Genomic DNA, 12,917 nt, shown 5'->3' with positions numbered 1-12,917 from the left:
TCACTGCTGTGTATAGTATACAGTGACTGCTGTTTATAACATATAATCATTGCCGTGTATAGCATACAGTGACTGCTGTGTATAGTATGTAGTGACTGCTGCTATTGACTGCTGTTAATAGCTTATTTTAAAGGAAACAATGAAGCAATAGGTGAGGCTTGGGTAGAGGTGAAGCTGGAAGAATGTATTAGTGTTAGCCTTTTCAATTCACCAGAAGTCACCTGGCAGGCATCCTGCCTTTATCAGACATTGTTAAAAGCATGCAATCAGCATCAGGGTGTAAAGCACTGTAGCCCAGGAGACCAAAAAATGTCTTACTTTTTTTTTGAGGTCTAATATTGCAATCTGACATTTTGCTCTGCCTTCTGAATTTGGTCTGGGGTTTGGGCCATCAAAATCTCTTCTCCCTCCAGTGTAATCTACTGATAGTCTTTGAACTGATTTTTGTTATTTTGTTTTAATACTATCTTTATTTTCTTTGTTGAAACAAGCTCAAGTCAAATTCTCAAAAGTCTAATGCACTTGGGCTTGAAAAACTTAATTAAATAAATGACTACTGAATAAAATGCTCCACAATTATTTGCTTAGATACTAGAATTGATTTGATTTTATTTATGTCTGCAAGAAGCGTGTGTAGATCTGTAACTAATCATGCGGCATATACACTAGACCCAGGAAATCACAAAAATGAAGAGACATAGGAATGAAATACTTTTACATGACTACTTTTATTTTTGAGATTATAATTATATCATTTATCTTCTTTCTTTCCTCCCTCCATACCTTCCCATATACCTTCTTTGCTCTCCTTTAAATTCATGGACTCTTTTTAAATAAGTTATTGTTATGAACATATATACAGATATATACACACATACATATATGTGTAGCGTAGAATAAGGACAACAATAGACATGCTAAGAAGAATTAAAACATTTTTAAGGCTTTCAAAGAATGTACTGAGAAGCTAAAGAGAGATTCCACTGGTCAAAGAGCTTACCATATATGCATGAACAATTGAGTTATAATTCCCAGCACACACACCCAGGACCCAGGGATAGTAGCATGCATTTGCAATCCCTGTGCTTGAGAGACAGAGACTGGTGGATCTCTGAGACTCACTGACCATCTACTCTAGCCACATTGGTGAGCTTCACGTTCATTCTCAAAAACCAAGGTGCACAAGCAGACAAGTTGATTCAGAAGGTTAAGGAGCTGGCCAACAAATTTGACAACCTGAGTTTGCTTCCCAGGACCCACAAGATGAAAAAAGAAAACCTGCTCCAGCAAGTTTTCCACTGACCTCACATGAATTCCAAGTCCTGTGGACATCAAATTTAATAGGGGGTAGGCAGTAATGAGAGTGACTGCAGAAGACACCTCATGTCAATCTGTGGCCACTACATGCACACATGAATGGCCAGATACACATGTGCACACATACTTACTGAGTTTCATATTTGTTTCCATAATTTCACAGTAGGAATATAAATGATAAAGCTGCAAAACTATAGCGCTGACCTTGGCACTTGAAAAGGTGAGGTCTAAATAAAACTATTTCGCTGTCTGAATACTATCATTATCTCTAATGAGAGAGAACATCACAAGGACGTTTCAAATTGTACCTTAGGCAATAAATTATCTGCCAGGACTGAACTCAGACTATTTCTCTTAGATATGAAAACATGGATCTGTTTGCTCTGTCTGGTCACATTACACATATGCTCTGTGTAAAAAATTTATCCCGAAGAACCCTGATGTGTCTATCATTGTCTTCCTCACTGAGGAGTGCGGTAAATGCATGAATTCCTGGTTGTAACCCTTCAACAGCAATGCTCACTTTCCTGGCTGCTTTTTTTTTTTAATGCAACAAACTTTGCTGTCTCAAAAGCATTTTTATGTGCATAAGAATTGAATCTCCTTCTTGCTGAAGGTATACCATTGTCTCCTTTCTTAAGAGTTAATATTAGGCTTGCCTATTACTTGGTTATGGGACTAAGCCTCCAGAAGATAGATTCTTAAGATCGGCTAAAAGTGAAAAAAGAATTGTTTCTTTATTTAGGTAAAGTTGTTCCTAGAATCCCTACTTCCTTGTGCAGTCACTGGAAGCTGCCATGAGTTGTCTCATGGATCTGTGGGCATTTTTGAGTTGTTACTAAGAAAAATCTTCCTTTTTCTTCTCTTCTGTCTTTCTCTATTGGATGTTGACTGGAGCCTAAAAATGCCTTCCCTGGTACTAAGACTTTCTCCTTTCTCTGATGCTCTCTTTCCCACATTGTGGCCACCTGTCATCAAGTGGCTATTCTCCCTGTCTGCTTAACACAAACAGAATGGCTTTTATTTCTGTATCTTCATCCTCCATCTCTGGGCAGCTACTGAGATTTTTCAGCTTTGTCTGCTTTTGGGACTTTCTTTATTAAATTTTTTTCACAGCATAATATTTTTATTGATTATTGGGGAATTTCATACAATTTCTTTGGGCTTCCAATTAAATCTATTTATAATTCCTAAATTATTCTATTAGGGAGGCTAAAAATCCAAAATATCTTTTCCTGGTATCATCTGGTGGCCACAAAGAGATTTCTCCAAACTTCCAGTTCATGGGTGTGCTTGTATGTGCAATATATAAGCATATGCACATAGCTATATGTACATAAGCATATCAGAAGTCAATGTTGGATATCTTATGCACTTACTCTAACTTTATTTTTGGTAATAGGGTTTCTCACTGAACCTGGAGATCTGCATTTCAGCTAGGATTCCTGGCACACACTATTCCCACACAGCTGTCTATGTTGGTTCTATCATCAAGCTCAGGTCCTCAGGCACTCTACTGCTAGCTATCACCCAAGCCCTACCAACAACTTCCTCTTAATTTTCTCTTAGTCATTCAGTTTCTCCACAGCAGAGTGTGCTGTGATTCTCCTATAGGTCTCTTCCTGTGTCAATCTAGAGTGCCCAGAAAGCATGCATAAGGTCATATCTTATGCACTGCTTTGAGTTCTACTGCTGCTGCAGAGGCAGTGGTTCCCATAGCATCTGTTGGATTTCCTCAGTTCAGCTTTTATCATCTATAGAAATTTTCAATTAATAGTCATTAATTATGTACATTTGAGTGTGTGTGTGTGTGTGTGTGTGTGTGTGTGTGTGTGTGTGTGTGGAAGCCAGAGGACAATCTTGACTGTAATTCCTTAGTCACCATCCTCTTTGCCTTTGGAGACACTTGCATGGAACTCATTAGGAAGGCATGGCTGGTTGGTCAGGATCCAAAGCTCTTCCTGTCTGAAGTTCCCTGTGCTCAGATCACAAGCATGTATCCACAGTCCTGGCTTGTACCTGGGTTCCGAGGAGTTAAAATGATATCTTTGTGCTTACACAGTTAACATTTTGTGTGTGCGAAGCTACCTCCCCAGACCAATGGGCCATTTAGAAACAGAGAAAAAATATATGTACTATAGGCACTCACACTCTAACAGGGGAGGCCAAAAGATGGACTGAGGATTAGCATGCACATTGACAGTGGCAGGAAGGGCATCTGATAATGTTTATTGACAAAGCAGTGGAGTTCTGAGACCTGGAACTTGAGTCTGTACCAGTGCAATGGCTGGCTGTCTTTCTAATGCTTGACATAGGGTTCTGTTCTGTAGCCTGGCTCTTCCGCATATTCACAAATATCCTCCTTCCTCAGCTGCTGGTGCGTCATCATATGCCACTTTCCCCGAGTTGTTTTCTGTAAAAAAAAAAACATTGTTTTCAGAAATAACAATACCTTCACTTTCTGTGGATATATTCATACTTATTTTCCTAAATGCCCTTCTGTATTTTGGCATCCATTTCATTAAATCATTGTCTTGCAGCTTCAGTTTTAGCTAAGAAAAACTTAGAAATGATGTTGCTAGACATAAGGGAGGAGCTAATCAGGCTCCAGTCGTCTGCAGCGTCAGCAACAATGAACAGCACTCCAAGGATAGCAGGTCTGGGCATCTGTAGCAGAAAAACTAACATCCCAAAAGAGAGTCATCCTTAGTGTTGGCTCTGCCACATCTGATTCTACAAGGAGAGTCAGACTGTGTGCCTGCGAGTCTATAAACTCTCCAATTGTTCAGATTCCAAAAGCATGACATTCATTTTTTCATGTATGAGTGTTTTATCTGCATGTAAACGTTTATGTCAGAAGACGGCTTCAGATCCCACTAGAGACAGTTGTGAGCCATCATAGAGTTGCTAAGAGTTGAACTCGAGACCTCTGGAAGAAGAGACAGTGCTCTTAACCACTGAGCCATCTCTCCAGCCCTAGTATGTCATTCTTAACTCCCCCAAGGACATCAGGTTTCCTGTCTTAGGAGTATCAGTTAATTAAATGTGACCTTTCCCAATATCTCCCCTGTCTGAGTCACATGCTAGGCTCCTCCCTCACTCTCTCTCAGTATGAGACAGCCACCTCTTCTCACCACAAAAGTCGGAAGGAAGCAGACATCTTTGCTGATCTGTATAATCTGAGCTCCTTCCCTTTCACTTGGGGCTCCTTCATGTTTTCTGTTGAATTAAATAAATCTTGTGGCCTCCAGGGCAGTCTGCCTCCATGTCCTCTATCAAATTTTAGACTTGACATTAATATTTTGTGATAGCAATATTGGTTTGACATCTTATATTTTTACATTAAGTTATTTACCTTTTCTTTTTTCATTAATTTTATTTTAACTGTGTTTGACCATCTTATTTTCTTATATCTGAATTTGAATCATTGCTAGGAGTTTTGACACTTCTAGTTTATAAATATACTGGGTCTTCTTACCCACAAGAACATTCATGTGTCAATATCTAAGTTCAAGATTCACTTGTAATTTGATGCTGGTGCCCGCTGTATGACTGCGTCCATGGTGGCCTTCTTCCCTGTGGCTTCCTAGTCATCTGAGCAACACTGAATATGGATTCAGAAAAGGGGACAGACCTAGTTGTACCTCATGTTGGTTCACCTCATAAAGACTGCATCAGAAGCACTAATTCTGTGAAGCATCTCATTTGTAGGGCACTTATTCCTTCTATCTCATTAGCATGGCTTCAGGTTAACTGAGTCCAAAAGTCACACGATTGAACTAGCACAACTACAGTGTTAAGTGCCATCCAGGCCAGACATTCTATTTTCCCTTTTTTGTTTGTTTGGATAGCTTTGGTTTTTGAAATAGGGTGTTACTATGTAGCACTAGCTGACCTCAAGCTTACAGAGCTCTGATTATTTTCCCTTAATGGGTCTTGATTACTGTTCAATACCCCCTCTGATGAGAAACTGGCATCTCTGACCTCTTGCAAAAATGAGGCTAACCAGAGGCACAGAGACATATCTGGCTTTTAGCCAAAGGAAAAAATGGGCTCTTTTTCTTTAGGGTCTTTTAGCCTTAAATGTCTTAGTTAATTTTTACCTCATGTGTTACACACCTGTGTCAAAAAAATTCAACAAAATCTGCAGTCTGTAAGACTGTGCCCTGTCTTATTCTCAAAAGACATTGTAAGTACATTTTGATGTGTTCCCAATCTTGTGTCTCATGTCCTTTGGGCATGCAAAATCAAACTTATGCAGACAAATGGATGCTGGAAAAGTAAGACATGCTTGGTCTTATTTGACACAACTCAACTGAAGTTTCAGCAGTAATTTCAACTCATAGTGACCAGAAAAAGCTAAAAGCACATATTCAGCAAAACAAAGACAGAAAAAAAAGCTGAGTGTGGGTGGCAGTGGTGCATGCCTTTAAACCCTGCACTCTGGAGTGGGGCAGAAGCAGGTAGATATCTGTTAGTTTGCAGCCAGCCTGGTCTACATAGAAAGTCTAGGACATTCAGAGCTACAGAGAAAAACTATCTTGAAAAACCAACCAAACAACTAAACAAACAAACTAAACTAAGATGGTAAAACAAAGCAAACAAGTAAGCACAGGAAATAAGAGCAAGAAAAGTTTTAAGAGTTTAGAGTGCATAGATAAGAGAGAAAGTAGTCGATCTTCAGAGTTGAATTTTTATATAGAAATAGCAGAACTGAAGGTGGAGAGACAGTTCAATGGGTGATAGTACATTTGTCATGAAGGACTGAATTTAAATCCCTAGGATCCACATAAAAGCCAGACAGTGCTCGTACTCGGGACTGTCTCAGCCCAGCTAGCCTGTGGCTTATGCAGTGGAAAAACAACAAAGGGATCTGGATCAATCAAGGAGAAAGACTGAGGACAAACACCTAAGGTTGTCCCCTGACTTCCATTTGCAAACCTCAGAATGCTGTGCTGGCTAGATTTTGTCAACTATACCTAAGCGCCCAAGTCATCTGAGAAGAGGGAACTTCAGTTGTGAGAATGCCCCCATTAAGTTGGGATGTAGAAAATCTTGTAGGGCGTTTTCTTGAATAATGTTTGCCCTGGCTAGCCCATTGTGGGTGGTGCTATCTAATGGTAGGTGCTATTGAATGGTATAAAAAATCAGCCAGAACAAGCCATGAGGAGCAAGCCAGTAAGCAATATTTTTTCATGGCACAGTCATCAGTTCTTCACTCAAGGTTCCTGATTTAACTTCCTATACTGACTTCCCTCGATGGTGAACACAAGCTCAAGATGAAGTAAACCTTTTCTTCCCTACATGAATTTTGGTCATGGTATTTATCCCAGCACCAGAAACCCCAACTAAGACATGGAGCACACCAGTGTAAAAATGCAAAGACATACATTGTGTGCATGTAAACACACACACACACACATTCTCTCTCTCTCTCTCTCTCTCTCTCTCTCTCTCTCTCTCTCTCTCTCTCTCTCTCTCTCTCTCACACACACACACACACACACACACACACTTATGCAGAAGTACAGTTTAACAAACAACAAATTTACATTCCAAAATTATCCCAAACATACAACAATTGCAGGTGGCATTTAGTTCTTCAAGTTGAAGATGTGAGATTTATGAGAAACATAACACTATCTGAAAATATAAAGAAGATCCCCAGCCCCTCTTCAAACACCTTGAAGTTTCGTTCACCTTTGTGGCAGTAGTAGAGTCTCCTAAGATGTCTCAGATAGTACTTTTCTATCAGACTCTCTCCTGAGGAGACCAGTGACTTCTACTTCAGTGAGCAATCCAAGAGCTGTGAAGATGGTGACCACTGCTTTCTAATAATCTAACCCCAGCTCCTATGCCAACTGCCATGTCTTCTCCTCCATTATAACCTGTGTTCACTTGAACTGTGAGCCAGACACAGCTGTTTCTACTTTATGTTGTTTTTGTCGGATATTTTGTAACAGCAATGGGAGCATTAACCAAGACAAGCATGAGTATCTGAATAACAAGAGGCGTCCATCATGGAAATTATCTTAGAAGAGGCTAGCAAGGCTAAAGCCACCTTCCCAAAGTAATGGAGGAGCTAATTTGTGGCCATAATGCAAACGTTTGCCCAGTTCATTTCTAGGGTTCAAGTTCTTTGTGAAATATTACAATTTTATTTAATGTGTGTGCTCACATGAGTACATTTGTGTGATTGTGTACACTAGAGAATAAGTGTGGAGGTGAGAGGAAAACATGCAGAAGCTCGTTCTCTTCTTCCACCATGTAGGTACCAGGGCTAGAACTCTCTGAGCTATCTCACTGGTTAGGTGATCTCAGCAGTTAAATAAATGCTCACATGTTTTCTGTGTGTTATTTTCCTTTCATGCTCTTGAGAAAACAACAGTGGCAACTTCTCTCATGTGTTTGCCCTCCTATGAATGTAGGTGTGTTTGTTGATAGCTGCTCGTACTAGCTGGCATTCCCATGTGTAGTGCACATCAAAGTGCATTACATAGATTCTGAAGATCGTATTATTCCAGGCAAGCTTCACCAATGGAGATTCAGGGTTCAGCCTGTTGTGTTCAGTGTTCAGGGCACACACCATGACTCCCTTATTTACCTCTGCTTCAGAAATTGTGCATGAATACCAGGGAGAGTTCCATGAATACACTTATAACCTTGAATTCACTCCAAAGTATAAGAATTTCTAACTCTCTCAGGCTTTAGGACCTGACTGGTAATGAATTATTTGAAGCTCCCCTCACTCTTGATCATGATGAACGGTAGCTTCATATTCCTGGGATGGGGCATTAGTCACAGGGGCAGAAGTCAGCTAAGGTGACAAGCTTGTACTCTATCTTGAATGAAGTTAGGAGTCACTGAAGTGTTTTAAGCATGACTAGGAGACATAATTCAATGTGCACATGCTGCTCCAAACTATAGGATTTTGTGTGAAGTGTTAAATATATTTTTTATTCTTAAGATTGCTAATGTGTCTTTTAAGATGTTGGCTTTGCATTCTTCCAAATCTGCTGGGTATAATCAAGTAAATATTTATCAAGTCTACAGCTGTGTTAATGCTCCAAATTTTGTGACCCCTGTGACCTCTTCCTATTCTGTCTCCTGCATGAGCATGAAAGAACCTCTGTGCCTGTCATGGCCTGTAAACATGAGGACGCAGACTGTTGTTCTTATATATGTCTCTGTCCCTTGGTGAAACTATACTTGTTGACATAATCTATAAATTAGGCAGCAATTGTCAGGTGAAAATGGATGTATACAGTATTATATCAATTACTTTCCTAAGTTTCGCACATATAAGTGTAAGAGAATGTTCCTTTTGCCTGGAGGATATATCAGTTGGTAAAGTGCTTGCTTTGCAAGCATGAGTACCTGAGTCTGTTCCCTAGAGCATGTAAAAGCGGGCATGGTGTGCACATTTGTAATTCTCATTTTAAGGTTTTGACAGGAAGATTCTTAAAACTCACTGATCAGGCATTCTAGCCAAATAGGCAAGGAGAAAACCAAGTGGTGCCAAACAACCTCTGACATTGACTATTGGTGCCACATACAAGCCCCCAAATACATGTGCGCACACATCCAAGAATGTGTCCTCATGTTTTATTGCTAAAAATGTGAATTTTAAACTCACTAGCTGAATATTTGTTGAACTCTAATGCCTTTAGAGATATGTTAGGTGCTAGGATTTAGTGTCACATGACACAGTCATGATTCTTTGAGGTTCTTTAGCACATTCTAGAAGACAGACCTGTGCTGATGATCCTAGTTTAATACACTGTGAGGGCATAAGGACAGAATGTAAATCAGCAAATACCAGGGGCAGATAAGAGGGGAGATTTTATGATCAATGTACCCTTGAGATGGGCTTTGAAGAATGAATGAATGAATTATAGAAGTAATGGTGTGTGATGGTTATCTTTAACTGTCCCCTTGACACAACCTGAATCACCTGAGAGGGAGTCTCTGTTGGGTTGGTGTGAGGACACATTTGTAGTAGACTATCTTAATTTTGTTAATGTGTGGGGAAGACCCACTGTGGATGGCAACCGGGGTCCTTGTTTTAATTATGTTTCTATTGCTACAATAAAGACCACAAGGAAAGTGCTTATTTCAGCTCTTTTTCATATTTCATCATGAAGGGAAATCAGGGAAGGAACTCACAGGAACTTGGTGTAGGAACTAAAGGGAGGCAATAAATTCATACTGCTTACTGGCTTGCTCATTTTGTTTTCTTGGGCCACACAGAACAATATTCTGAGGGGTTGCATTGCCTCCAGTGAACTGCACCCTTACACATCCATCATTAATAAATAAAATGCCCTAAAGAGTTCCCGAATCTCTAGTCATGTGGGGGCATTTTTTTTTTCCATTGAGGTTCTATTTTCCAAAATGACTCTAGCTGTGTCCATTGATAATAGCCCAACCAGCATAGTTTCTGAATGATTTGAATGGAAAGATCAAACAGTGTATAAGCAAGCTAGCAAGTAGACAAATGTGCATTTGCTTCTTAGTGTCCATGGTTGTGGATGCTATATGACTAGCTGCTTCGAGTTCCTACAACTGTGATTTCTCCAAACAGACAGCAACTTAAAACTGGGAGCTAAAATAAGCCCTATCTCCCTTATGTTGCTTTCTTATCAGGGTATTTTATCACAGCAACAGAAATAAAACTAAAATAGGGAAGAAGTCCACGAAGTACTAGAACCCTGGGCTGTAAAGGCTCTTGGAGCAGTACAGGAAGGGAAAGGAAGAAGCATGAAAAGTAGGCTTAAGAATGAGCTACTGACTCCTGCAGAAGGATGTTCAAAGTGAAGTAAAGTTTGTCTTTCTATCTTTCCAGCCATCTATGAGCAATCCTGTGAAGTGTACAGACACCAAGGGAACAAGGCTGGCTTCTTCTATGTTGACTCTGATGGCAGCGGGCCGCTGGGACCTCTCCAGGTGTACTGCAATATCACCGGTAAGGGCCACATTTTCCACGCATGCTTAACCTGGGTAACAGCTGGTATGAGATGGAATAGAGTTTCTGCAAAGGGACACCTGAGTGAACAAAATTTACAAGACTAGCTTTAGTTGGGGAAGGAGGCTATCTTGATAAATCTTAGGAATTAGCTTAGTTATTTTTGAGAAAGAGTGGTAGAGGGAGTTTGGTAAAGGTAATGAGACTATTTCAAAAATCCAGAGTAAATTACCTACTATTTTCTGTAGGGCTTGCCAAGGTCATCTTATCTATAGAAAATGAACAGCAAAAAGAAAAGGAGATAAGAACAAAATAAATAAACACACAAACAAAAAATAAAGCATAAAAGCCAATGGGAAGTCCTAATTCACAAAGGGGGAAATTCATTCACAGAAGGTTCTATGAACTGTGTGTCTGGGTGAGTCCTACTTTCTTGATCTTCAGAAGTTCATCAGTGAAATGGGAATGAGATTACTGCACCAAGGAGTTGTGAAGATTATAGATAATCAGATGTGTTGGAACAGCAATGAGGACCTAAAAAACATAGCCCTGGCCTCAAAAGGGAAAAGAGATTCTAGAAATCTAGAAATCTATTTATAAATAAGAGATTCTTATTTTAGAAACAAGTAAATGATCAATCTGAGAAAACAGATAAAGGTTATCACAAATTCCATATTCCATCATGTTAATAGTTTCATGATGATTTATTGTAAATCAAGATTCTTTTCTATAGACTAGTCAAACATCAAGTAGGAGGAATTCAGGAAAGCTGAATGTCTCTGCTCTGAGTCTCACATATTATCTGATGGTTTCTCAGACTTTATGTTCATGAAACAAAGGGACTACTTCATTTATTTCAAGAGTACTTGCCAGAAAGTCACAGAATGTTATATTTGGACATGGTCAATAAGTTACTGTTCAATAGCCCAAGGTTTTACAAGGTAATTGTACATTGAATCTGCAGAGTTTTGACTTGCCTCCCATCACTGAAGTTCCAATTAGCTTTGTACAAAATTTCTATATAGGCATAGCTTCTTTTTATGTGAATTGCAGTTTTCTTGAAAGTCACCATCATCTCCATCATTATCATCATCTTCTTCATCAGGAAGACTGTATTCTATGGAATATCCTGAGAGTATGTAACTTTTTAAAAATTAATTACATAGGTTCAGAAATGACATCTGAGAATGATCAGGTAAAAGCCATTGGTGCCAAGTCTGATGATCTGAGGTTAATCCCTGGTTGCCACATAATAGGAAGAGAAAACAGACTCCAACAAGATTTTCACATGTTAAACTGAACAGTGGTGCTGCACACCTTTAATCTCAGCCCTTGGGAGGCAGAGGCAGGTGAATCTCTGTGATTTTGAGGCAAGCCTGGTCTTCAGAGTGAGTTCCAGGACAGGCTCCAAAGCTCCAAAGTTACATAGAGAAACCCTGTCTCAAAAAACACAAACAAACAAAAAAGCATTCTCACATGTTGTCCTCTGATTTACACAGATTCACATTGGTAAATATGTGCCCTCTTCACAAGTAAAAAAAACATTTAAAAGTCATACTTTATGGGTAATTTATTCTATCATAAAATTCCATATTGCCAAACATTGATGTGATAATTTTTTGAGCATTTAGCTTTGCCAGTAGTCCTACTATGACTGTCAGACTGTCATTAATTGGCATATCTCTTTCTTTTTCTTTCTTCCTTTCTTTTTCTCTGTCTCTCTTTGTCCCTTTCTCTCTCCTCTCTCTCTCTCTCTCTCTCTCTCTCTCTCTCTCTCTCTCTCTCTCTCTCTCTCTCTCTCTCACACACACACACACACACATAAACATTCATAATTCATTTCAAGCCCTGCTCTTCAGAGATGCCAGATGCACCAAATAGCAAAGCAACAAATACCAGGCCTCTCACATTTCATGGAATATTTCTGCCCCACGCTCCACTTCAGTGAAGCAGCATACTTATAGAGCTCTTTCTGGACATGCAGTGTCCAAGGCACTAAGAATATGCAAATGAATGTCACCATGGTTGTTCAGGTGACAGTAAACTCAGGAACAGCCATGCGATGCTGCAGGCAGAATATAGAATTAATGACAAAGCATATTCAACAGTTTTTCCAACTGAATGTAAAGAACTAGATGCCAGACACTGTTTGCAGAAAGGGCTAGCATTTTGTTGTGGTGGTTTCTCTTGTTTGTTTTTGTTCATTTGCTTTCCCATAGTACTTGATCTAGAGAAGAGTGGCTGTATGCTAGCTACCTTGTAGTTGTTTTTAGTTTTGTTTTTTTGTTTGTTTGTTTGTTTGTTTTTGATTTGTTTTTTCAAGGTAGGTTTTTACAGTAGATATGGAGCCAGTCCTGGCACTCACACTGTAGACCAGACTGGCCTGAAACTCACGAAGATCTGTCTCTTTGTGATTGCTTTAGAGCAGGAATAGAAATTGTGTTCTTTGCTTTCTTGGTTGTTGTTATATAGTACTATTCAACAACCTAGTCAAACTGGGCTTGTTCTATTCAAAACATAACTCACACATGAGTTCTTAGTTAAAAAAAAATACAGACATCTAGGATAGTCTATATCCTTATTCACTAAATGTACTTGTTCTAAGATTTATAAGGTATTTAGATGCAAATTCACC

At 39.4% G+C, this 12,917-nt stretch overlaps 1 protein-coding gene across 2 annotated transcripts in view; it reads left to right on the top strand.

The window, feature by feature from the left end:
* The window catches only part of Cntnap5 (contactin associated protein family member 5), a 964,156-nt gene that overhangs the window by 632,335 nt on the left and 318,904 nt on the right, over positions 1-12,917 (top strand). For both annotated transcript variants that reach the window (XM_075987656.1, XM_075987657.1), the window contains exon 12: positions 10,163-10,282. In XM_075987656.1, coding sequence (XP_075843771.1) covers positions 10,163-10,282 — 120 coding nt within the window. The remainder of the gene's footprint in view (positions 1-10,162; positions 10,283-12,917) is intronic.

The sequence above is a fragment of the Microtus pennsylvanicus genome, chromosome 10 (assembly GCF_037038515.1).
Source record: "Microtus pennsylvanicus isolate mMicPen1 chromosome 10, mMicPen1.hap1, whole genome shotgun sequence".
In the NCBI taxonomy this organism is placed as follows: Eukaryota; Metazoa; Chordata; class Mammalia; order Rodentia; family Cricetidae; genus Microtus; species Microtus pennsylvanicus.
This window is presented reverse-complemented; position numbering and strand designations above follow the sequence as displayed.